The sequence below is a fragment of the Dermochelys coriacea genome, chromosome 3 (assembly GCF_009764565.3).
Source record: "Dermochelys coriacea isolate rDerCor1 chromosome 3, rDerCor1.pri.v4, whole genome shotgun sequence".
Classification (NCBI taxonomy): Eukaryota; Metazoa; Chordata; order Testudines; family Dermochelyidae; genus Dermochelys; species Dermochelys coriacea.
In genome coordinates, this window is record NC_050070.1 from 201251227 (window position 1) to 201275620 (window position 24394).

General features: G+C 42.6%; 1 protein-coding gene across 1 annotated transcript; it reads right to left on the reverse strand.

The window, feature by feature from the left end:
• Nucleotides 1-70: 70 nt before the first annotated feature.
• On the reverse strand, nucleotides 71-23499 carry LOC119853005 (D-beta-hydroxybutyrate dehydrogenase, mitochondrial-like). The gene is given in 7 exon segments (XM_038395227.2): nucleotides 71-1246; nucleotides 4588-4718; nucleotides 7336-7485; nucleotides 18629-18736; nucleotides 18739-18798; nucleotides 18801-18948; nucleotides 23491-23499. Coding segments are annotated over 7 exon segments (954 nt in total). The 3' UTR covers nucleotides 71-898.
• Nucleotides 23500-24394: the final 895 nt, after the last annotated feature.

Genomic DNA, 24394 nt, shown 5'->3' on the forward strand with positions numbered 1-24394 from the left:
AATGGCACCTCTGAAACATCAAACTGAGCCACAAGCTATATATGCAGACTTCCCTCAACTACTAGCTGCTGATTGTGCCGTGCTAACTGCTTGCCATCTTTTGTGTTTAGTTCTCTGACTGCACTTTGGCTTAATGTATTGGTTAATCTGGACATTAGAGACAGGCAATAAATCGTGTTAGGAATGAACATTCATTTGTAAGTGGAATGTGCTACTTATTTATTTTACAAAGCATATGACATATTTGCTTTGATGTTACAGATTTAAGCAAAATATCAGTGAGCTTAAAATACTTCACAGTGATAGCTATTGTTTCCATTGGTAAGGACCTGTGCTTTCATAATTCATTTAAGGCTCCCTAGCTCTCTGCACCCTCATGACTCCATTCAAAACTACTTCAATGCCCATTTCTCACTTCCAGCCTAACACTCCTAGCTCTGCCTCTTACAAAACAATAAAATACTTTTTCAGGCTCTCAAAACTATTACATTCTTCGTCCCTGCCTGATTGTATCTATCAATGCTACTGTAGGGTATACTCTACTTGTAACTGACGTGGAAGCATTTTGTGGTACTTTCATCTGAAAGATTCGATAGAAAAATAAAATGCATTGGATTCAACAGGCAAGGAATACAGCCTCATGTGAGCTAATCCTTACAACAAGTGGAGCAATGCCAGAGTACAGCAAGTGAATTATTTTACATTCAACTCCAGATGCATTTCGGCATGCAAAAGTTACAGTCCTGTATAAGAGTCTGATCCAAAGCTCAGACCAGTCAATGGGAGTCTGTCCACTGACTTCAACAGGCTTTAGACCAAGCTGTAAATCCTTTGCTTACAAAAGTTGTCCAACATGAATAATAGAACAGAAAGAGGAGTCAGTATTCTCTTCATAGGGCTATGTGAGTTTCACTTTACTCAGTGCAAAGGACAGAATTGAATCCATCACAGCTGTTGGGAAACCTGTGCATATAAAGACCAACAGTTTCTCCTTTAGCTTCGCAACCATATAACATGCCTTGGGTGCAAGTGATATTAAAGCATCCACTATGGCATCTACAACTTCATGGCCTGTGGTGTACTCTTCATTAAGCATGCTGTTGAAAAAGTCTGAATGTTCTTGCACATATTCTTTATTGTAGACTGCCTTTTCCTCCTCACTAAGTTCATTCCAGATCTGCTGTGCATTGACTGGTGGCTGAATATTAGTTGAACATATGTAATTTCCCGGCTGAATAACACAAACCTAAAAGGAAAAGAAAATTAGGAAATAACTATTAGAACTGTTCTTTTTGCTAATACAGATTAACCCGGCTGCTACTCTGAAACCTATTAGAATATAATCAGCTGCTCTGAATTCAGTGAAATAATAGGAGCAGTAGAGCTGGTCAAAATTGGGTTGTTTTTTTTTAACAGAATAGTTCTGCTGGAAAATGTGGCTTCTGCAAAATCAAATGTTTCGTGGGAATGTTGATTACAATCAAAATGGAGTATATCATTTTGACTTTGTTTCATTTCAACTGTCTTGTTTCCCTTCACTTTGACTTAATTTTTTAAACTTCCTTAAATTTTAATTCCTGTTTATATATTTTATGTATTGTACAGTGGATTTCATATTTATATGTATATAACTTTTTTTTATTTTTTACATCAGTGAAACATTATCAGGACACAATGTTTTGACATTATTTAAATGAAACATTGTGATAAGGCCATTTCAATGTATCCAAAATGAAATGGTTTTGAATTTCAGTTACATGGAAAATTCAGAAATTTCAATTTTTTGTCCCATTGCGAGATAAATGAAAATTATGAAATGTTGGAATTTTTCATGGGATGGAAATTCTGTTTTCCTAGCAGTTCTAAGGAACAGGTAGTGGACTTTAATTTCCAAGTATATAGGGACAAAGATTATGTTCCTTTTCACACTGGAGTCTGTAGCAAAACTCCCTCTGATTTCTGTATGTTTAGGTTTACATCCAAAGGTTCCAAATCCTTTGCTGCTGAGTCTCCATTGTCCTTGCTTGCCTTTGTGCTGCTGTCCTGTTAGCTTCCCAGAGATTGCCGTGGAATGTTAGGGCATGTTTCACACTACAGCAGGCACATCTGACTTGGAATAGCTGACTACTGTTAAGTGCTTAACAGCATATTTGTTAAAACTACCTAAGTCACATAACAGTGACACTATGGGTTTGTCTACCCGGTAATTAAAAACCTGCAGCTGGCCTTTGCCAGCAGATTTGGGCTAAGGGGTTTGGGCTAAGGAGCTGTAAATGTTCAGGCTCGGGATGGAGCATGGGCTCGAGAACCCTGCAGAGGTGGGAGGCAACCTGAACATCTACACTGCATTTAAACAGCCCCTTAGTCCTGGCCCTACAGGTCCAGCTCAGCTGGCACAGGCCAGCTCTGAGTTTTTAATTACAACATAGACATTTAGCCACAGCCTTTTGTAAGTGGCAACACAGACCCAGTGCAAGGCAAGGAGCACTGGACCTCACACACGATGTATATGAGGTAACGCTGGCAGGGGCAGGGCAGCGCACTCTTCAAAATGGCGTCCCCCAGACAAAACCATATCTGGTTTTGTCTCAGTACTGGACAGGGGACAAACCTTAGAAAAGCAGGACCATTTACTGGATGAATGGCCTGCCTAGCTATAGAGAGCACAAACTGCTGTATCCCTTTAATGGGTGCAACATACTGTGCACTGGGTGGGCAGTCAGTTTGGCTGGCCAATGTATAGAGGGGGTAGGCAGCAGGTTTAAAACAAATAAAAGGAAGTATTTCTTCACACAACACACAGTCAACCTGTGGAACTCCTTGCCAGAGGATGTTGTGTAGGCCAAGACTATAAGAGGGTTCAAAAAAGAACTAGATAAATTCAGGGAGGCTATTAGCTGGGATGGGTAGGAATGGTGTCCCTAGTTTCTGTTTGTCAGAAGCTGGGAATGAGCGACAGGGATGGATCACTTGATTATTACCTGTTCTGTTTATTCCCTCTGGGGCACCTGGCATTGGCCACTGTTGGAAATCAGGATACTGGGCTAGATGGACCTTTGGTTTGACCCAGTATGGCTGTTCTTACGTAGAGCCATGGCTCCATCTGCTCCCTGCCCCCTTTTGGGAGAGTGGCTCCAGAAAAGAGGGAGAGACTCTCAAGGCGATGCATCCTGCCAGTCTTTAGGCGGGCTGTGCAGTGGTGAAGGGGACAAGGAGGACTAGCTAAGTGAGTGGATATAAAAGTGAGTGGATAAAAAAGTAATCCTCATAAATACCGCCACCATATTTATTCGCAAAGGAAATTAGTAGAGAAATATATTTTTGAACATTAAAGTTCAAGCAAACTGGAAAAGCTAAACTCTTAAACTAAGCGCTTCCATGCACTCAAGATTATCCTTAGCTAAGCAGTTCAAATCCTCATCATTCCATAGGTATTTCAAAGTATACGATGCAAGTGATTGTATATTGTTTTCCAAAAGGGGGCGGCTGTTGAAACACAGCTACAGCTTTTCCACATCCAAACTGCTGTGAGCGGTGCATACAATTAGTCTATGCTGTAGTAATTTCTTCGGGGGACCATTTAGGGAGCGCTAAATGAGGATTTAAATGGAGGAACAATTCAAAGGAAAAGCTAGATGAGCTGTTCAGTGATCGAAGCTTTAGGTTTGGTCATTAGTGTTCCATTGGCAAAGGAGCCCTGGTTCAGGGGGTGTATATTTCACCAGTCACCATCAGCGCAACCCTGGCAATCTAGTGGGGAGGGATGTCTCAAGTTTTCTACCAGAGGAATGAACCTTTACCTCCTCCTGGAAACTCCAGAGGAGCTCTGTGAGTGAGAGACACCAGGTCAATGTACTCCCTGGGCAACCTGGTCCCGCTCCCTTTTTGTCCCACACCGCTCACTTTTGAAGTCCTCATCATCCCCAATTAACTGCCCCACTGAAGGGACATTTTAGTTACAGTATGTTGTTACAACTTCTTCTTCTTGACAGGCACTGTATAAACTCATGGAGAGAGACAGTTTCTGCCCCAGAGAAGTTACAGTGTAAACAGATGAGGCAGACAAAGAATGGGAGGGGAAACACAAGGGAAATGTCTTCCCAAAGTCCCACATTGCTGGGAATAGCAGCCAGAGCATCCAACTCCCAAGCCAGTACCGTATCCACTAGGCCACACAGCCTGCTGAGAATCACATACCTAGAAACCAACATAGATCCTAGAAGGATCTGCATCTTAGACATCCTGGAACCAGAGGCTGGCATCCCAGGGTTGACTCAGCTATTCATCTTTCCAGTATTAATATATGCCGTTTATCGAGAGGGGCTTTTAAATATGACTTTTCACAAGAGTAAGAGTCTGCTTGGTCAAAATTTCCCTTTCCCCTCATCAATATGCAATATTCTCTGCGTAAGCTGCTTGCTCCCCTCCACCCCAGAAATAATGGCAGGTCAGTGACGTGTGTAGAGTTTCAGGAGGAAAGATGCTATAAAACTATAGAATACATCTTTTCTTCATGCAAAATTAATGGTTACTCCTGAAATAGATAAACAGCTTTGTGAGTGAAAAAAAGCTGAATAAGTATCTTACCAGCACTCCAAACTTCTTCATTTCCAGTCTTAAGGCATCACAAAATTTTTCTATGGCTGCCTTGGTCATAGAGTAAATGCCATTCCCCAAAGTAAAATATGCAGTAATACTAGACATAAAGACCATACGTCCTGGAGGGGGGAAAACATTGTTCAAATGTCAAATAACTTAGTATTTAAATTCCTTGTTTTCCCTCATAATCTTTCCCTCATAACTGCTTACTGTGCAGTGAGGCTAAGATGTGCATTCCCATCATAAGCTTACTATAGTATGTTCAGCTCTGTAGCTCAAAAAACCAAGCTTCCTCCAAAAGCCTCATTTCTTGGTTATTTGCAGGTGCTGAATCAGACTAAGTGTAATATAGTCACAACTTGCATCCTGCCAGTTCTGAGCCAGTAAGTTCAGATATAAAGTGTGTAGCGTAAGGCCATAAACGCAAAGAGCCATGCTTTAACCAGCAACTAGAGAATTCCCTGATCACGAAATTCCTACATTTATTAAGCTCCTTGGTGAAATATATCCTGGTCCTCCTTGGAAACTGTGGAAGACCAGGAATTGTATAACCACTCCACAGAGAGGAGGAAAGAGATTGCAGCAAAGCAACCCCTAAAATCAGTGGGTAATTAAAAGAAATAAAAATGAAGGGATTGTGCATCTAAAAGGAGGATTGTAGTAGGGGAGAGAGACAGTGTCTAATTATTCATCATGATGGGGCTGATTTCACTGTAACACCAGTTTTATACCAGTGCAACTCCATTGACTTCAAAGAAGGTTAGCCCTGGAAAGGTAATGTGATTTCCACAAATGTGTGTCTTCTCATTCCCTTTGGTGGTGATTTCCATGGCTTGTGCCATTGTTATAATCATTTTATGATTTTTGTCAAATGTACCAGTCTACTAAAGTTCAAAGTTATCCAGAACAAGGAATTTTGCTCCAACCCAGCTGAACAATTTACTCCTACAGCTCCAACAAATAATTATACCATAGAACTAGAAATGTTTACATGTAAAATGATACCTCAGGTACTGAGAGGCAGGATGGTCTTGTGGTTAAGGACTCGAGATTTGGGTTCAACTCCTGTGTCAGAGTCACCGTGTGACCTTGGCAAGCCACTTATGTCTCTGCTTCAGAGCTCCCCTGTCATATGGGGATCAAGTACTTCCTTTTCCCTGCCTTGCCTATTTAGAATTTAGAATGCAAGCTCAGGGCTTGCATCGCATCTTAAGGCATGTCTACACTATCAGCCGGATCGATGGGCAGCGATCGATTCCCGCAGGGGTCGATTTATTGTGTCTAGTATAGATGCGATAAATCGACCACTGATCACTCTAGTGTTGACTCCGGTACTCCACCTCAATGAGAAGCGGAAGGGGAATCGACAGAAGAGCGTCTGCCGTTGACACACCGCAGTGAAGACACCGTGGTAAGTAGATCTAAGTACATCAACTTCAGCTATGTTATTCACGTAGCTGAAGATGCATAACTTAGATCAATCTCCCCCCTTAGTGTAGACCAGCCCAGAGTATGTGTATGTAAGTACAGCACCCAAAACAATGGGGCTCTGATCTTGGTTGTGGTATCTAGGTGCTATTGTAATAAGTACTGTGCCAGGAAGACACAATGGCCCAGGAACCTCAAGGCAGCCTGGCCACTCTGGGATCACTCAGCTCTTCCCTTGCACAGGACCTATCTCCATTGGCCAGAATGAGAGGGTGCTGGGCTCAGACAAAATATAAATTGTTACAATCGTGGCAGTGTTTCAGGAATAACGTCAATGGATCGCCATACAGTGCCTAAAGTTAAGCATATGCATAAAAGTCTTTGCTGGTCTGGGTGATAGAGTGTTAGCAGCGACATATCATAGAAGGAGAGTGACTGCATCCCACAAGTTAGCAGTGTAGCACTTCCATAGCTTCTAAACAGGCAGAAGCAGGGCTGTGCTCTTGTGATATTAACATAACCTGGCCATTCGTTTTACAGTGTGTTAAGGTTTCATTACATTTTTTCCCACGTATTGAAAAAGCAGTGTTACTAGGAGGCTGAAGAGCGGTGTATTTGTGACTAAGGGATAAATAGTAGGATAAAAACATCCATTTCTGGATCACAGGGTCCTTTCTATTATTTGTGTTACAGTAGCACCTCCAGACCACAATCGAGACCTCATTGTGTGAGGCCTTGTACACACACGTTGTAGGAGACAATCCCTGCCTCGAAGAGCTTAATGCAAGACAGACAAAAGGTGGAAGAAAGGAAATATTATTATCCCCAATCTGTTCAATGGGGACAACCGAGACACAGAAAGATTAAGTGACCAGCCCTAGAACTCAGAGAACCTGTGGCAGAGCCAAAATTGAATTCAGATCTCCTGAGTCCTTCTCCAAAAGATTATCTTTCCTCCCAGAAGCAATGAACAATAAAATAGCATGATCTAAATACCGGAACAAGTCCTTGCCCATGCTGCATGTATCCCAGTGCCAATGCTGACAGCCTCTTGCACTCGAAGGAAGGCTGCTAACAACTAGCTTTAAGTATTTCCCTCTGTTTCCAATGACAGATATTGATGTCATTAATTCCTCATAAATTAAAACTAACTACTTTTTTCATCCTATACATCCTTGCCCTCTTGTCAGGATAGTGTTGTCCTCTCAGGTAACACTTCAGGAAGTTGGACAACATACTGGTTTTGTTTCAGTTAACTATAGTAAACTAATTATTCTACAACTGTAGATGACATTGGATTAGGATTACCCTTGTATTTCCTTAGAAGGGGAAGAAATGCCAACGTTGACCTTATACACCCAAGGAGATTCACATCCACAAATTTTTCATATTTCATAGGCAGCCACCCTGTCTCACTGAATGTCGATATTCCAGCATTGTTTACCAGTCCCCAAAAACCTGAAGGGGGAAAAATTGTCTCCTGACTGTAACATATTTAACCACCAGACAAACTGGACACAACACCCTCAGAGCCTTCAACAATGTTCATAGGATGAGTGTGGTATTGGTCTGTGCCTTTGAGGACTTAGCTTCCCAGACAGAGGCTGGGCAGGGCACTCTGAAGCCCACCCAGTTGGAACTGACATAGAATAAAGCAGAGCTCTTGCAAGCAGTTTATATATCACTGAACACCACAATGAGATCAATCTGAAATAAGTCCTTGGCTACGTTATATTTTAGGTTTGTATTCATAAGCATATACACATTTTGCTTAATTAAGGAACATAATTGAGGCCATTATCTGGACCATATCAGCCGGTTGAATGCTATTTAATAATCATTCACTATATTGTCTCCTTAAGTTATTTATGAATAACATGATCTGGGAAGCCATTTTCTGCTGCCAAAACAGCACACCAAGGTATTTTAACTACATTAATCCTGCTGTGTAACTTGGAGCACCTTTGTGAAAACAGTATTAAGCAGACTAAAGACCAAATGGTAACATTTTCAAAAGTGTCTAAGTAACTTAGGAGTGTAAATCCTATTTTAAAAAGCAATTTGGTATTTAGGAGCCCACACCCATTGTAAGTCAATGGACTTAGACTCCTAAATCACTTTAAAAGATGGGACTGAGCCAAAGTTATTTAGTCATTTTTGAAAACTTTACTCCAGATCCTGTCCTCAAATAATTGTTGCAGGTATTTCCAGGCTGACCAGCCCTGTAATATCTGTGCAGTGGTTAATAATCACATAGGGAGGTCTATACTGGACTCAATAGCTGAGTTAGGTCAATGTAATGTTGACCTAACTACAAGCATCTACGCAAAAATGTGGCTCCAACCGATGTAACTTACCCACTACACCGACTTAACAACACCACCACTGCAAGAGGCGTAGCACTTAGGTCGATGTAGTTAGGTCAGTGTAGACCCTGCGTTGCTTATATCAACTGTTGATCCTTTCAGATGCCATCCTGCAATGCCCCAGACTGACAGTACAGTCTGTACAAGCATTCCTGATGAGGACATGCACCGCCAGCACAAGGAGTGCAGTGTGGACATGCAAAAGTGATTTAATTACTGCAGTGGCTGTACGTCAACATAACTTAGCCCTGGTCTACACTGGAGGGGGGATTGATCTAAGTTACGCAACTTCAGCTACGTGCATAACGTAGCTGAAGTCGACATACTTAGATCAACTTACCGTGGTGTCTTCATCATGGTGAGTCGACTGCTGCCACTCCCCCGTCGACTCCACTTGCACCTCTTGCAAGACTTGCTAGACTAGATGCAATAAATCGATCTCCGCTGGATCGATCGCTGCCCGCCAATCTGGTGGGTAGTGTAGACATACCCATAGGTAGACTTAATTTTGTAGTGTAGACTTGTCCTAAGTCTCTCCCAGCTTCATCAGCTTCGCTTACTGTTAGCTCCGCCAGGGGTCTTGCACATCATTATCTGAAGGCAGCATTTGATACAAATGGTCGGTTTCACATGCCCTGCACAGAATCAGTGAAAATGGAGTATTTGTAGGGGCTGGAGTGGGTAATGGAATTTTCTTCTTAATCCTGACACAGGGTGCTGGCATCTGCTCAGTTATCTATGGCTACAAGACTGCAGCAGGGACCACAGCCTGCTGCAACCACACCAGCAAGGTTCCTGGTGAGGGGAGCTGAATCGTTCATAGACCTAATGGATATTATCACGCCTCTCCCCAGACCACCCCTGTGGAGCAGGCTCCAGGGTCTCCTTGCTCAGACTCTCCTCTTTTGGAGCTGCCTATGCAAAGCCACAAGAGTGGTTTCACTAGATTTTGTGTTTCCAGATCTCAAGGCAGTGCTTGGTCAGGGTCTCATCCAATGTCTATCCAGCTCTCAGAAATGTCCCTCCTCTCTCCCCCCCCCCCACACACACACACATTCACTTGAGCTCATGGCAGTTTCTGAAAGCAGGGTAGACATTGGGCAATGTACAGATTCTATCAGAAACAGAAGGACTGAAGCTGCAAACAGAATTATAGGATGGGGGAAGAGTCTCACTAACACCGTGGTCGTTAAAACGGATTCTGAGGACAAAGATTAACAGATAAAGTAGAGGATCTGGAGGTTCACTTTAGGAGACCTCATTTACGATTAGTGGGGCTTCCAGAAAGGGGAGTAGACTCTCACAAGGACAAAGAAAAACTCTTATCCCTGCCACGTGAAATGATGTCTCTTTCATTTAAAGAAGATATCCTGATGTTCTTTCTGATGTGAGGGTAGAAACAGAGAAAAAAAATAATACAATTCACTCTGGTTTAAAATATATAAAATCTTATGGAGCTGGGTACACACTCGGCAGTGTGGTACCTTGCAAAGCTGCATATTCTTTACAACAAACCCAAATCTCTCGGCACATCCGTAAGAAGCTAATAAATTCCTTGACTCCTTGGAAAAAGCTACGGGGCAGTGAAGCCCCCGGTCTGTCAATCTCAACAGCTCCCTGGATAAGAGACTGCACTCAAAATCTGCAAATGAGAATGCAAGATGAAAAGAGGGTGAAAAATGTGAAAAGCAAAATAAAGAATGTGCTCTCTCTAGCTTTATTTCTCTTTTGCAATTTCAGATTTGATTATTTTTTAGATTCTCCAGCTTATGCATGAGTCGGCAGGCAGGAAGGGACATTGTATTTGTGGAAGGGAATATTTGACCATGGGTTTTATGGAATATAAAATCAAAGAACGTGTTACAAGATAGATGCCAATTGGGTTACTGGTTCTGTGAAATATATTGTTCGTAAATATTCCTGCTTCATTATATGTATTGCAGTGTGTTGACAATTCAGAATCCATTGAAAAAAGCACAGTTATTAGAACTGGTTGAAAAATTTCATTTGAAACTTTTTCTGATGAAAAAGGGTCTTTTTTTAAAACAAAATTTCACTGATTTTTTTTTTAATTTTCCAATGGAAATTTTTCATTTTTTCCCCACTTCCCTGTTTTTCCCTTCCCCCTCCCTTTCAGTGACAAAATGAAAAAAGGAGAAAAAGAAAAAAAAGGGAGAGATAGGAAGACAGGGAGAAAAGAAAACCCGATTTATTTATTTCTGTGTGTGTATTTGTGTGGTTTCAAAAACTGAAAAACTTAAAAAATCATTTTTTATTTCTATTTTTTTCATTTGAAACATACTTCCTACTTTTCGTTCAGCTCTGCTCATTATGTTATAAATGGTTAAAGAGGGTGATTCAGTAATGAACGCCCTGTGTTATACCATCTTCCACGTCAGATGTCATAAGACTAATCCCCTGAGATGGGATATTAGATGGATGGGATCTGAGTTACTATAGAAAATTATTTCCTGGGTAGCTGGCTGGTGAATCTTGCCCATATGATCAGGGTTTAGCTGATCGCCATATTTGGGGTCGGGAAGGAATTTTCCTCCAGGGCAGATTGGAGAGGCCCTGGAGGTTTTTCGCCTTCCTCTGTAGCATGGGGCATGGGTGACTTGAGGGAGCTTCTCTGCTCCTTGAAGTCTTTAAACCATGATTTAAGGACTTCAATAGCTCAGACATAGGTGAGGTTTTTTGTAAGAGTGGGTGGGTGAGATTCTGTGTCCTGCACTGTGCAGGAGGTCGGACTAGATGATCAGAATGGTCCCTTCTGACCTTAGTATCTATGAATCTATGAATCTATGTCTAGAGAAAGCAACATACCCATGGAAAACGAGTTTCAGAAGCACCTGGTTTTATAGTCTAGAATAGACCATAGCTCTACAGAGAGAAACAATCTATGAAGAGAGAGAGAATCCAATCAGGTATTACCAGTACTTTGGTATCTGATTTGGTACTGATTTTGCTGACATATGACTTCCCATGGGTCCAGTAGCACTAGGCCCCCTATAACACTATGTTACATAAGGAAAACAGCCTTAAAAACTTGAGAAATGATATGTCAGAGAACATGGCAAACAAGGAACACAGTGCTGTAGTGATGATCTGTTATGGAAAGCTGCCAAAGCAATCCTGATGAGTGAACTGATGTTCAAAGGCCCTGCAGCCTACCGAGGGACCCTAGAAAAGAGGGAAAACATAGGTTAGAACTTGGGAAGAAGGAAACGTTTGAGGTTAAGGCAACAGAGTGGGATTCAGGAGATCTGGATGCCTTTCCTGGTCTCTCACAGATTCCCTGTGTGACCTTGGGCTAATCACTTAATCTCTGCACCTCAATTCCCTATCTTCTGCTTTCATATGATACTCTTTGTCTTGTCTATGTAGACCGTAGGGCCTTGAGAGCAGAGCCTGTCTCTTACTACATGTATATATATTCCTAGCACAATGCAGCCCTGGGGTCTCTAGGTGATACTGAAATAGAAATAAGAAAAGGAGTACTTGTGGCACCTTAGAGACTAACAAATTTATTAGAGCATAAGCTTTCGTGAGCTACAGCTCACTTCATTGGATGCATCCGATGAAGTGAGCTGTACCTCACGAAAGCTTATGATCTAACAAATTTGTTAGTCTCTAAGGTGCCACAAGTACTGCTTTTCTTTTTGCGAATACAGACTAACACGGCTGCTACTCTGAAACCTGAAATAGAAATAGTAATGGATGTTCTGCAGAAGGCCAAAGTGGAGGAAATATTATTTAGGGATGTAATAAACACTAGAGGAAAACTGAATCAGCTCCTTAGAGAAAAAGAGTGAATAAATACTCCTTTTATGATAAAGGGAACAAAGATGACAGAATATTGGCCTATCAGTTATGAAAGGGGGCTCAGAAGACAGCTATTCGCCAGATCACGTCTGAAGAACAAATGTTTACTGACTCGAAAAGATCCAACACCTCTTTCATGCATACAACTGTATTCTTCACAGTATTAAGAGGGTCAGGAAATTCTTCAACAATACTTAAAACTAGAAACCAGCTATCCTCTTCAGTTAGAACGGGAAACCTTAGGTATTATTCTAATGCAAGATGTTTTCATAGATTTTAAGGTCAGAAGGGACCATTATGATAATCTAGTCTGATCTTCGGCATAATACTATCCAAAGAATTTCACCAAGGATTTCTGCATCAAGCCGAGTAATGTGATTGAACAAGAGCATATCTTTCAGAAAGATATCTGATCTTGATTTAAAGATTAGGTATAATATAGAATCCACATCCCTTCGTAAACTGCTCCAATAGTTAATTACCTTCACTGTTAAAAATTTGCTCCAGTTTTTAGCTCGAATTTGTCTAGTTTCAACTTCCAGCCATTGGATCTTGTTACCCTCATCTGATAGATAAAGAGCTCTCCGCTATCAGATATGTTCTTCCCGTGTAGGTACTTATAGGTCATGATTACACAGGTCAGATTTTTTTCTGAATGAAAAGGGTTTTTGTAAAAAAAAAAAAAAGATGGACTTCTTTTTCAAAAATAGAAAAATCTGTGAAAAAATTGACTTTTTTTAAAAAAAATTGCTTTTCCCAAAAAATACATTTGCAGCATTTGTATCAAAATTTGTATCAAAACTGTTATACAAATGGTTCACTAATTTAATTTTTTTTTGTTACTGAAAAATGAGTCGCCTTAGGCCCTATTTTCCACAGTGCAGAGCACCCGCAACTCCCATTGAAGTCTTTGTACTGAGGCACCCAAAATCTGTGGCCCCTTTGGAAGATTTGGCTGTAAAGTCATTATTATGCCTGGAATAATACTGCCTAGTCTGTGTCACAGCATAAGGAATTCCAGGATCACAGTCTTTCTTAAGCAGGAGGAATTTATTATAAAAAGCTATTGTATCTCCAGGCACAAGCAAACAGGCTTCCAGACAGCTTGAGTTCCTGCTTGATCTGGATTTATTTAACAGGCACTACATTTTGTCTGGAACTCTATGCAACACTCAAAGTGCAATACTTATCTAGTGGCTAAATAATATTTAGCCTAATGAGATGTAGAATTTTATCTATAATATTGTATATATTTTTGGGAGGCAAGGAGGATCTCATTTTAATGTTTCATTCATTTAGGCTCTGATTCTACAACCCTTACTCACACCGAGTAGTGCTTACTCAGACAAGGAGGCCAACTGAAATCAACTAAGGTACATAGCTTTCACCAAGAGTCCCAAGGAGATGAATGGTGTGAGTAAGGGCTGCAGAGTTAGACCCTTCTGAAATATTGGGCTAACCTGGGAGGTTTTGTCCCGTGGAGAGCATACAAGCTCTGAGCTCCAGGATGCATTGCAGAGAAAGTAATTGGTTACACCACTTTAAGGAGCACCTCATACTATCACCCCCCAAATCTGGCCCACCGTCTTACGGGAAGTTGCTCTAGGGAAATAGGAAGGAGGCGAGCAACTCAGAAACAGTCTCTAAACCACTGCCTCCTCCCACACGCACCGTGTAAGAAATTCTAGGAGACCCTTATCTAGGCCTCACAAAAGAGGCAGGAGTCCTTACTCTCTCCACCCACACAGGCATAGGTGCTGGAATTAGGGATACTGGGGGTGCTGCAGCACCCTCTCGTTTGAAGTGGTTTTCATTATATACAAGGTTTACAGTTTGGTTCAATAGCTCTCAGCACCCCCACAACACAAATTGTTCCAGCCCCCCTGCACACAGGACACTCATGAAAGGGGGGAGGGCACAATCTAGCCCATTATAATTAAAGAGATGGATCACCACATCCTGCCTGGTTGAAGAAGCCCATGCAGGAAGGTTGCTCGTGTCAATTCCACATACATCAGTTTCTTGGCTTTTGTTCCACTTGAAATGAAAAGATTTATGCTCCTATATTTTGCAAACCACCAATAAGGCCTTTGGAATTCACTGTATTAAATCAGATATTAAATTAAGCCAGTGGCTCCATTGTACTTAATGTTAATATACTCATAGGAGAAACACTGCCTAGTAATTTAGAAGTAAAGTACATGTTGGTAGGATTTGTAAAAACCACTTCACCTTGACCTTTACCTGGTTTTCTCCATGGCACACTCAAGCAGAGAGGTTGAGTAAAAAAGTGAAGGGCCATCATCAGATGTATAATACATACAACATCCTGATTATATATAATGTAATATAACAGAATAGGTATAAGTGTCTTATTAAGGGCCTAGTCCAAAGCCCATTTAAGGCAAGAAGAGTCTTTTCACTGACTCTCTTCATCTCTGGATCAGGCCTTAAAGGTCTAGATCAGTGTAAGAGAATGTATATATTATGATCTGGGCATTCCATGTAAATGAGCTGAATCAAGCAAGCATAATCCCTGGAAAATTCCCTTCCCTGCTGCCCCCATGAATCAGGCCTTGCAGTAAGAGTCTTTCATAATACCCCCAATCTGGCAAGCTAACCTTGTTATTCAAGATTTCGCTGAATAGATGCCAGCTACTGCTTTGGTATAAGGTACAGCTAATTGCCCCTGCACAGGAGTTTCAGGGTGATGCTCCTTTAAGTCCCTGGGCTCTGTCTAGCCTATAAACACCGGCCTTGGGATTCAGCTGTTGTTTCTAAAGCTGGGGAAAGAACCTAAAAGACTTAATCAGTTGAGGTCAGGATAACCCATAAATACACATACCTAATGAGAGGCTTCTGTGCTTTTGTTTACTTTCTATATTCTTGTTCCTTTCCATGACATATCCTAACAAGCTAGTCAAGAATGTGTCCTGCATTTCCATGGTTGTGTCATGTGCTTTATTCTTCATTATAACTTTTGTGTTAATGAAAATCATTTGTTCAGAATTACAGATGCACTTAACTTCTTTTGCAAAGAACTGAGTAAATGTATTGGGCTAAATCCATCCTTGATGCAACTCCATTGGCTTCAATGGCTAATAGAAGTGTTTACGCCTTGCAGACTAAAGTCTATAAAGAGTTTTGCCTTGCGTGGCACATGCATGGTTCGGGTCCAATAAGTTCACTCGTAGCAGTTTAACACTGTTCTGATAAGGTAAACAGGGATTTGTGCTGCTTGTGATTATTTTGGACAATATAATATATCCTAAGTTCATATATTATGTGGAAACTAAGGGTCACTGTCATCCCCTCACCAACTTTGTGCCCAGCCATCCAGTTCTGCAGAGAAATCATTGTGGGTGCACTTGTGTTAGTACACAGCCCTGCTGAAATTAAAGCAGCTCTATGCAGGCAGAGGTGTCCTCCCGCATGGATCTCATTGCCCAGGCTAGAGGGAAATTGGACCCTACTGCTGAGCAGGTGGGACAGGGAGCTGACCAAAGGAGGCTTCCCATGTGCTCTTCCATCTCTAGCATGCCCTCCTGACAAAAAGAAGAGGAGGACTTGTGGCACCTTAGAAACTAACAAATTTATTTGAGCATAAGCTTGCTCATCCACTCCCAATCTCTGTTCAAGCCTAAGTTAATTGTATCCAGTTTGCAAATTAATTCCAATTCAGCAGTCTCTCGTTGGAGTCTGGTTTTGAAGGTTTTTTGTTGAAGAATTGCCACTTTTAGGTCTGTAATCAAGTGACCAGAGAGATTGAAGTGTTCTCCGACTGGTTTTTGAATGTTATAATTCTTGAGGTCTGATTTGTGTCCATTTATTCTTTTATGTAGAGACTGTCCAGTTTGACCAATGTACATGGCAGAGGGGCATTGCTGGCACATATCACATTGATAGATGTGCAGGTGAACGAGCCTCTAATGGTGTGACTGATGTGATTAGGCCCTATGATGGTGTCCCCTGAATAGATATGTGGACACAGTTGGCAACGGGCTTTGTTGCAAGGATAGGTTCCTGGGTTAGTGGTTCTGTTGTGTGGTGTGTGGTTGCTGGTGAGTATTTGCTTCAGATTGGGGGGCTGTCTGTAAGCAAGGACTGACCTGTCCCCCAAGATCTGTGAGAGTGATGGGTCGTCCTTCAGGATAGGTTGTAGATCCTTGATGATGCATTGGAGAGGTTTCAGTTGGGGACTGAAGGTGATGGCTAGTGGCGTTCTGTTATTTTCTTGTTGGGCCTGTCCTGTAGTAGGTGACTTCTGGGTACTCTTCTGGCTCTGTCAATCTGTTTCTTCACTTCAGCAGGTGGGTATTGTAGTTGTAAGAATGCATGATAGAGATCTTGTAGGTGTTTGTCTCTGAGGGGTTGGAGCAAATGTGGTTCTATCGTTGAGCTTGGCTGTAGACAATGGATCGTGCGGTGTGGTCTGGATGAAAGCTGGAGGCATGTAGGTAGGAATAGCAGTCAGTAGGTTTCCGGTATAGGGTGTTGTTTATGTAATCATTGCTTATTAGCACCATAGTGTCCAGGAAGTGGATCTCTTGTGTGGACTGGTCCAGGCTGAGGTTGATGGTGGGATGGAAATTGTTGAAATCATGGTGGAATTCCTCAAGGGCTTCTTTTCCATGGGTTCAGATGATGAAGATGTCATCAATTAACTTAGGCTTGAATAGAGACTGGGAGTGGATGGATCATTACACAAAGTAAAACTATTTCCCCATGTTTATCTCCCCCCCCCCCCGCACTGTTTCTCAGTTCTCAGTTCTTGTCAACTGTTGGAAATGGCCCACCTTGATTATCACTACAAAAGGTTCCCCCCCTTCCGCTTTCCTGCTGGTAATAGCTCACCTTAAGTGATCACTCTGGTTACAGTGTGTATGGTAATACCCATTGTTTCATCTTCTCTGTGTATATAAATCTCCCCACTGTATTTTCCACTGAATGCATCCGATGAAGTGAGCTGTAACTCACAAAAACTTATGCTCAAATAAATTTGTTAGTCTCTAAGGTGCCACAAGTCCTCCTTTTCTTTTTGCGAATACAGACTAACACGGCTACTACTCTGAAACCTCCTGACAAAGCAATTCTGGTTACATGCTGTCCCTAATTTCAGGGAAATTGCCTCATTTCTGTTACTAGTTATAACATGTCCAATGAAGAGTGCAAATGAGCACATCTCTGCTCCCTTTGGTGTCAGGTCAGCCATTCATACTGAATAAGGTTTAGACTTTACCTTTGGTTTTAAATATTCATCCCAAATCTGACCAAGTGCTATGCACTAGCTTTATAAAACAAAAGGTTAGACTGATAAATAATTGGTCATTCTTGGTACAAGAGCCTTCTTCTCTGCAGCTTTCCTGCATTTATGCACCTCTTTTCAAATCACTCTGGAAACTACTTTTTTCCTCTTGCTTGTACTTCTTAATTTGCTCTCCCCCCTATTATTACCTATAATTAGATCTCTGCAAAATACTCACAAAGAAACCCCCAGACAAGCAACACTTGGTGGGTTTCCTTTTTCATTACAAACTTGAAGTTTAGTCAAGATTCATTGACGAGCTCATGATTGTAAACTCTTTGGGGGAAGGGATTGTCTTTTTATTCTGTGTTTGCACAACACCTCGCACAAGGGGTCCCAGGTCCATGAAGGGTGCTGTCACCAGACAAATTAACAACAGTTTGGGTTGATTTATGGCTAAAAGTCTCAAAAAAATAGGTGATAGTCAGTAGTGCCCGCTGAATTTTTGGTTCAGATATTTGGGTTCATCCCAACCCAGATCTCAGAGCTCAAACCCCAAGCAGTCAAACCTCAGAAGAAAGATTTCATGAACTTCAATCCCCAGCACCTAACCCAGCACATGGCGTATTCAGCTCGACCAAATGGTTGGACACAGCAGGGGTCTGAACTACCCCAGACAAAAGGGGTATGAACTAGCAGAGCAGGTTGGAACCTCAGGGGAAGGTTGTTTACAATTTTGTTTCCATTGATATTTGATGGCCAGATCAATACCTTTTACTGATGGAGCCTCCCAGCAAACCTGGGGCTGGACGAGAGCCAAAGGCAGCAGGCTCCCTGCCCCAAGGAGTTTACAACACCGGAAGGTTTATTGATGATCATCTCTTTTTGCTTTCAGATGCCCCTATATTGACCCTGCTTGAACTTCCAGCCCTGAGTCTAGGGCCAGACCTTGCTCCGACACGGGAGCAAACGCTGCTCTGGATTTACTCCAGTGTCCCGAGCCTGGCCCCGGTGCAGAGGATGAGTGGCTGCCCTGGGTGGCTGCTGTCTCTGGGAAGGGTCTTTGGCAGGTGGCAGCCGGGGGCAGAGACCAGGAGCCGGAGCAAGGCAGTGCCGTGTGAACGCGCTGCCTCCGGAGTAAGGGCCGAGCGCAGGACGTTCACACCTGCCTCCGGCAGGTTGCTCAGCGCAAACTCCTTGGCCGTGGCCACATCCCGCTCCCAGGTGACAGCCAACGGTAGCCCCCGCAGGCGGCCGGAGCCGGAGGCGGCTTCCCGCCCGGCCAGAGGCAGCCGGCGGAGACGGTGAAGCCCAGGCGGTGCGGGCACAGCGCCAGCCGGTGATGAGCCCCGCCCGGCCGGCCGGCTGCAGCGCTGCCTGCCGCGGGAGCCTGGCCAGCAGCAGCAGCGTGGTCGCCTCCCACCTGGTGGCTGCGCCGCCCCGGCTCTGCTCCGTCTGGCCAGTGTCCCTGCACCGAGCAGTTCGCTAGAGAGAAACCCACCCCCTTCCGCCCTTTGCAGGGAGCATTGCCCTGCCCGGCGAGAGGAGAAACAGGCTCTCACACACAGCCCGGGGAGGGGTCAGGGCACACACACATCTGGGTTCAGGGCACCTCTTTCCAGGGGCTGGCCCACAGCTGGGGTGGAAATTTAAGGTTTCAGAGTAGCAGCCGTGTTAGTCTGTATTCGCCAAAAAGAAAAGGAGGACTTGTGGCACCTGAAAGACTAACAAATTTATTTGAGCATAAGCTTTCATGAGCTACAGCTCACTTCATGGGATGCATTCGGTGGAAAATACAGTGGAGAGATTTCTATACACACACAGAGAACGTGAAACAATGGGTTTTATCATACACACTGTAAGGAGAGTGATCACTTAAGATGAGCTATTACCAGCAGGAAGGAGGGGGGAAGGAGGAAAACCTTTTGTGGTGATAATCAAGGTGGGCCATTTCCAGCAGTTAACTGTGGAAAACCACAAAAGGTTTTCCTCCTTCCCCCCCCCCTTCCTGCTGGTAATAGCTCATCTTAAGTGATCACTCTCCTTACAGTTTTCAGAGTAGCAGCCGTGTTAGTCTGTATTCGCAAAAAGAAAAGGAGTACTTGTGGCACCTTAGAGACTAACAAATTTATTAGAGCATAAGCTTTCATGAGCTACAGCTCACTTCATCGGATGCATTTATGATGAAGTGAGCTGTAGCTCACGAAAGCTTATGCTCTAATAAATTTGTTAGTCTCTAAGGTGCCACAAGTACTCCTTTTCTTTCTCCTTACAGTGTGTACGATAAAACCCATTGTTTCACATTCTCTGTGTGTGTATATAAATCTCCCCACTGTATTTTCCACCAAATGCATCCGATGAAGTGAGCTGTAGCTCACGAAAGCTTATGCTCAAATAAATGTGTTAGTCTCTAAGGTGCCACAAGTCCTCCTTTTCTTTTTTTTAAATTTAAAGGTGCTCTGGAATCATGAACCAGATTGTCCACAAACTTTTTGAGGGAAGCTGTCATTATAGCTCAGACATTTATTTCCCACAAGGTATTGATCTCGTTTGATAGGTACCATGTGCAAAGGAATAATCTTAAGAGAAGGGATGGGACAGATGTAGCCAGAGCTGTCGTGATTCCTGTCTGATGGCTGGGTTTGTTCCAAACAGGGATTGGATTGGAATAAAAAGTGATGGTCTTCTACCTACAATCCAGCCACAATTCCAGGGGAGCTGGATACCTCTGCTAAAATGATTAGCGTTGAAATAGTTCACAATGTTGCCAACTGAGGGGCCATACTTAGGGTTCAGAGCTAACATATTAAGAATAAGAGAGGCAGTTCTTGCCCCCATACCCTCTTGTTTCAATCTCTCTTCAGACAACTTAGCATAGGTCCATATTTGGAAAACCAGTTTCATACTCATAAGAACTAGAAACTCTTTTCTTTAATAATTAAAAGTTGAAGTGCTGCTCTACTCCAAAAGGTGATTGTAAAAATGGCATATTTATTGCGCCCCAATGATGTCTGTATCAAATATGCTCCATTTACAAGCAGCAAGATGGTTACTCTAACCTTCCCTCTACCCTTATTGTAATGAAAGTAGATCCTCAAGGCAGATTTATTACCAAAAGAGATCCAATATTTCAAAGGAGAGTGGCATTTGTAAATGAATATGTCCTTGATTGTTCTCAGTGTGATTTACTGAAATGATTTTAAAACAACTCTTGCCCCTTACTTGTACAATGTATGAATTATGGTCTGTGGTTTTAGTAAGGTTGCTGTGCCAACAGTCCCGAGAGATGGGCTTAGAAACTGGTGTTGGGATCCAGATTAGGTTTATTATAGGGATGGCCCCAGGCATTATGTGATTCTTCTGCTCTAGAATTTTGTGTAGGGTCCTCCCTTTACCAGTGCCTTGTTGGCAAATTGTACTTTGAAATCTACTCTTTCGTTTAAAAATATATATGATTCTAGTCCTCATGGTTGTAACGGCAACCTGGAAAACAAGAACTAAGTGTTGTCCTTCTGAGTCTGTGGATAGACTGAAACAATAGTTCTAAGAAGGCTGAAGTGCCACCATTCAGCTTAATATTATGTTGACTCTGAAACCTACCAATTACAATTTAAAAGTTGTTATTGTTAACTATTTAATTGTTGGTTATTTTAGCAGAAATATCCAGCAAATATGCTTACCCCACAAACCTAAGCTGCCTCCCACAGGTGGCAAAAGCTCCTTCTGTCCCCTATTCACCTACCAAAACCTATACCTTGCCCCTTGATATTTTCTATACAGTAATTATATATTGCCAGTACAAAAATATGTGGCATATCAAAAAGTGAAAAGGTCAGGGCAGCATAAAATAAATTGAATTTAATATTAGAATTAACAACTCAGCCACTGCAGTGCTGACTGATTTATTGATTTTCATATTTAATTAATTAAAAACCTCAATTGGTAGTTTAAAATGATGCTACCACAGAATTTCCAGTCTGCCATGCCAGAGGATACAGGGAATTTAAAGCCATTTCATTCCAGTTTGTTGCAGAGTACACAGGACCTTGATGAATGTGGTGCAGATACCAAGAGTAAGCAGCTGGAAGCCAGGTCTTGCATGGAAGGAGGATCTTGTGGTGATGGCACTGGGCTGGAACTCAGGAGATATGGAATCAATGCTTATCTTAGTCAAGTTGCTTAATACATTTGTGCCTCATTTATCCATCTTTAAAATGGGGATAATGCTCCTTTCTTTATCCCACACTTTGTCTGTCTTGTATTTCAACTGTAAGATCTTGAGGGTAGGGTCTCTCCTTTACTATGTGTATGTACAGTGCCTAGCACAATAGGACCCTAATCTCAGTTGGGGCCTGTCATAAAAATAAAGGGAAGGGTAACCACCTTTCTGTATTCAGTGCTATAAAATCCCTCCTTTCCAGAGGCAAAACCCTTTTACCTGTAAAAGGTTAAGAAGCTAAGATAACCTCGCCAGCACCTGACCGAAAATGACCAACGAGGGGACAAGATACTTTCAAATCTGGAGGGGGGGAACAAAGGGTTCGTCTGTCTGTGTGATGCTTTTGCCAGGAACAGATCAGGAATGCAGCCTTACAACTACTGTTAAGCTAGTAAGTAATCTAGCTAGAACATGTGTTAGATTTTCTTTTGTTTAATGGCTGGTAAAATAAACTGTGCTGGATGGAATTTATGTTCCTGTTTTTATGTCTTTTTGTAACTTAAGGTTTTGCCTAGAGGGATTCTCTATGTTTTGAATCTGATTATCCTGTAAGGTATTTACCATCCTGATTTTACAGAGGTGATTCTTTTACCTTTTCTTTAATTAAAATTCTTCTTTTAAGAACCTGATTGATTTTTCATTGTTCTTAAGATCCAAGGGTTTGGGTCTGTGCTCACCTGTACAAATTGGTGAGGATTCTTATCAAGCCTTCCCCAGGAAAGGGGGTGTAGGGCTTGGGGGGACATTTTTGGGGAAGACGTCGCCAAGTGGGCTCTTTCTCTGTTCTTTGTTTAAAACACTTTGGGGTGGCAGCATACGGTTCAAGGACAAGGCAAGTCTGTACCTTGGGGAAGTTTTTAACCTAAGCTGGTAAGAATAAGCTTCGGGGGTCTTTCATGCAGGTCCCTACATCTGTACCCTAGAGTTCAGAGTGGAGAAGGAACCTTGACAGGGCCTCTGCATGCTACCAATGCAAACAATAATTATAAAGACATTTTAATACCAAAACAGATAAAATATTTCTAGTTTAGTTCTAGGAGGGTAACACTTGTGAAGGAATATGCCCTTGATAATTCTCAGTGTGCATTCAGTTCAAGATAGAGTAACAAAATCTTGTGAAGTTTGGGTCCAACACAGCAGCTGTCTTGCAATATCAGTTGATTTCTGCTAGTCTCCTTCTGCAGGTTTTTGGATGTGTCCCAGAACAAAAATCAAAGTCAGGCCCAGATGTAGGGATACAAATCCAAGCCCTACCAAAAACTGGGCTTGATTTTACAGTACCACCCCATTGCTAGGAAAGACTTGAGAAATGGGCCTGATTTGGCAGCAATATGGAAACTCCAGCATCCATCAGAATGAGATTTTAACTGTCTTCAATATTATAATATTAGCCAAAATTTGTTTATGTGCTTTACTAAGGCCAGCTCAAGGTCTATGGCCTGGGCCATTTCCCCAGTGATGTGTTCTCCCAATTCTACCCTCCTTGGGAAGGTAAAATATCTCAGCTCTTCCTATGAGACGGTGATGGACTCATCCATTGTTGAACAGAGATTCTTTCGTGGCAATAAGAGAGCAGGAACAGAGTCTGGCTGTATTTCCCCCTCTTTCTTCCAGCTGGGTAGCTCCACAAAGTGTTTCTGGAGGGGAATGTATTTGCGATCTATCCTACCTAACTAAAATTAAATGGCAAGATCAACATGATGCTAGGGTGAGGAAATTGTGAACTAAGACTGACCCATGGAAAAGTCAAAGGGGCAGATTCATCCCTTCATTGGTGCAGACTCAGGGACAGAGATTGCAATCGGTACCTTGCCCATTTAGAGGCAGCGAGGGACCTCAAGCGCCTGCCTAACTTGTGCCCCATTGCAGTGGCTTTCCAGAAGCTTTGCAGGGATGCAGTAGTTAACCCCAAATCTGCCTTTTCCCCTGTTTTGTGGCCTGCCTCAGAATGCCTCTGTACCCAGAGCTGCTGCAGAAGCAGTTCAGAGCCGATGGAGCAGGTCCTACAGCTGGTGTAGGGACACTCTGTGCTGGAATATCCCCTAGGGATGGTGTGGGGTTGTCTTCTGCCTACATTGGAGCTGGGCCCCTGTGTAGCAGTCTCGCTAGTGCAATGAGGACATAGGATAAGGATGAACTGAGCCCAAAGCAGGGACAGAATAATAATATTTAAAAGCTGTTTCCACGGCCCTGTGAATTCCCATGTCTGCCTGTTGCCAGTCTGCCTAGATGTACTGTTCTTTAGATGTTATCAGTGTTGTCTCTGTGCATTGTTCAGTACTAATGTTGTATTTATATCTGTAAAGAAATATATATACTTCAATTCAAGCAGCTCAAGGGAGCTGGTTATGCTTCTGTGAGAGGCACATTTAGACGCAGAAATGTCTTCCCTTCTATGCAAGAGAAGGTCTTCAGGTGTCTTCCTTCAACGCACAGATCACAGTGAGAGAAAGCTGAGATTCTCATGTTATCATATTACTGCAGGAGCAACAGCTTTCAAAAGAAAAAAAAAGCATTGCAAATGCCTTGATAAAATCACAAGAGCTTGCAACACTACGTCCCTTATCTACTTCCTCCCAGTGTGGAAGTTGGGACAGGGCGGTGCCATGGGTCCACCTCCTCCAGGCGCCCGCCCATCTCCTTATGGGTAATCTGCTTCTATGGAGGAAAGGGGGGTGTACTTTCTGCTCTCTCCCAAGTTCAGGGACAGGA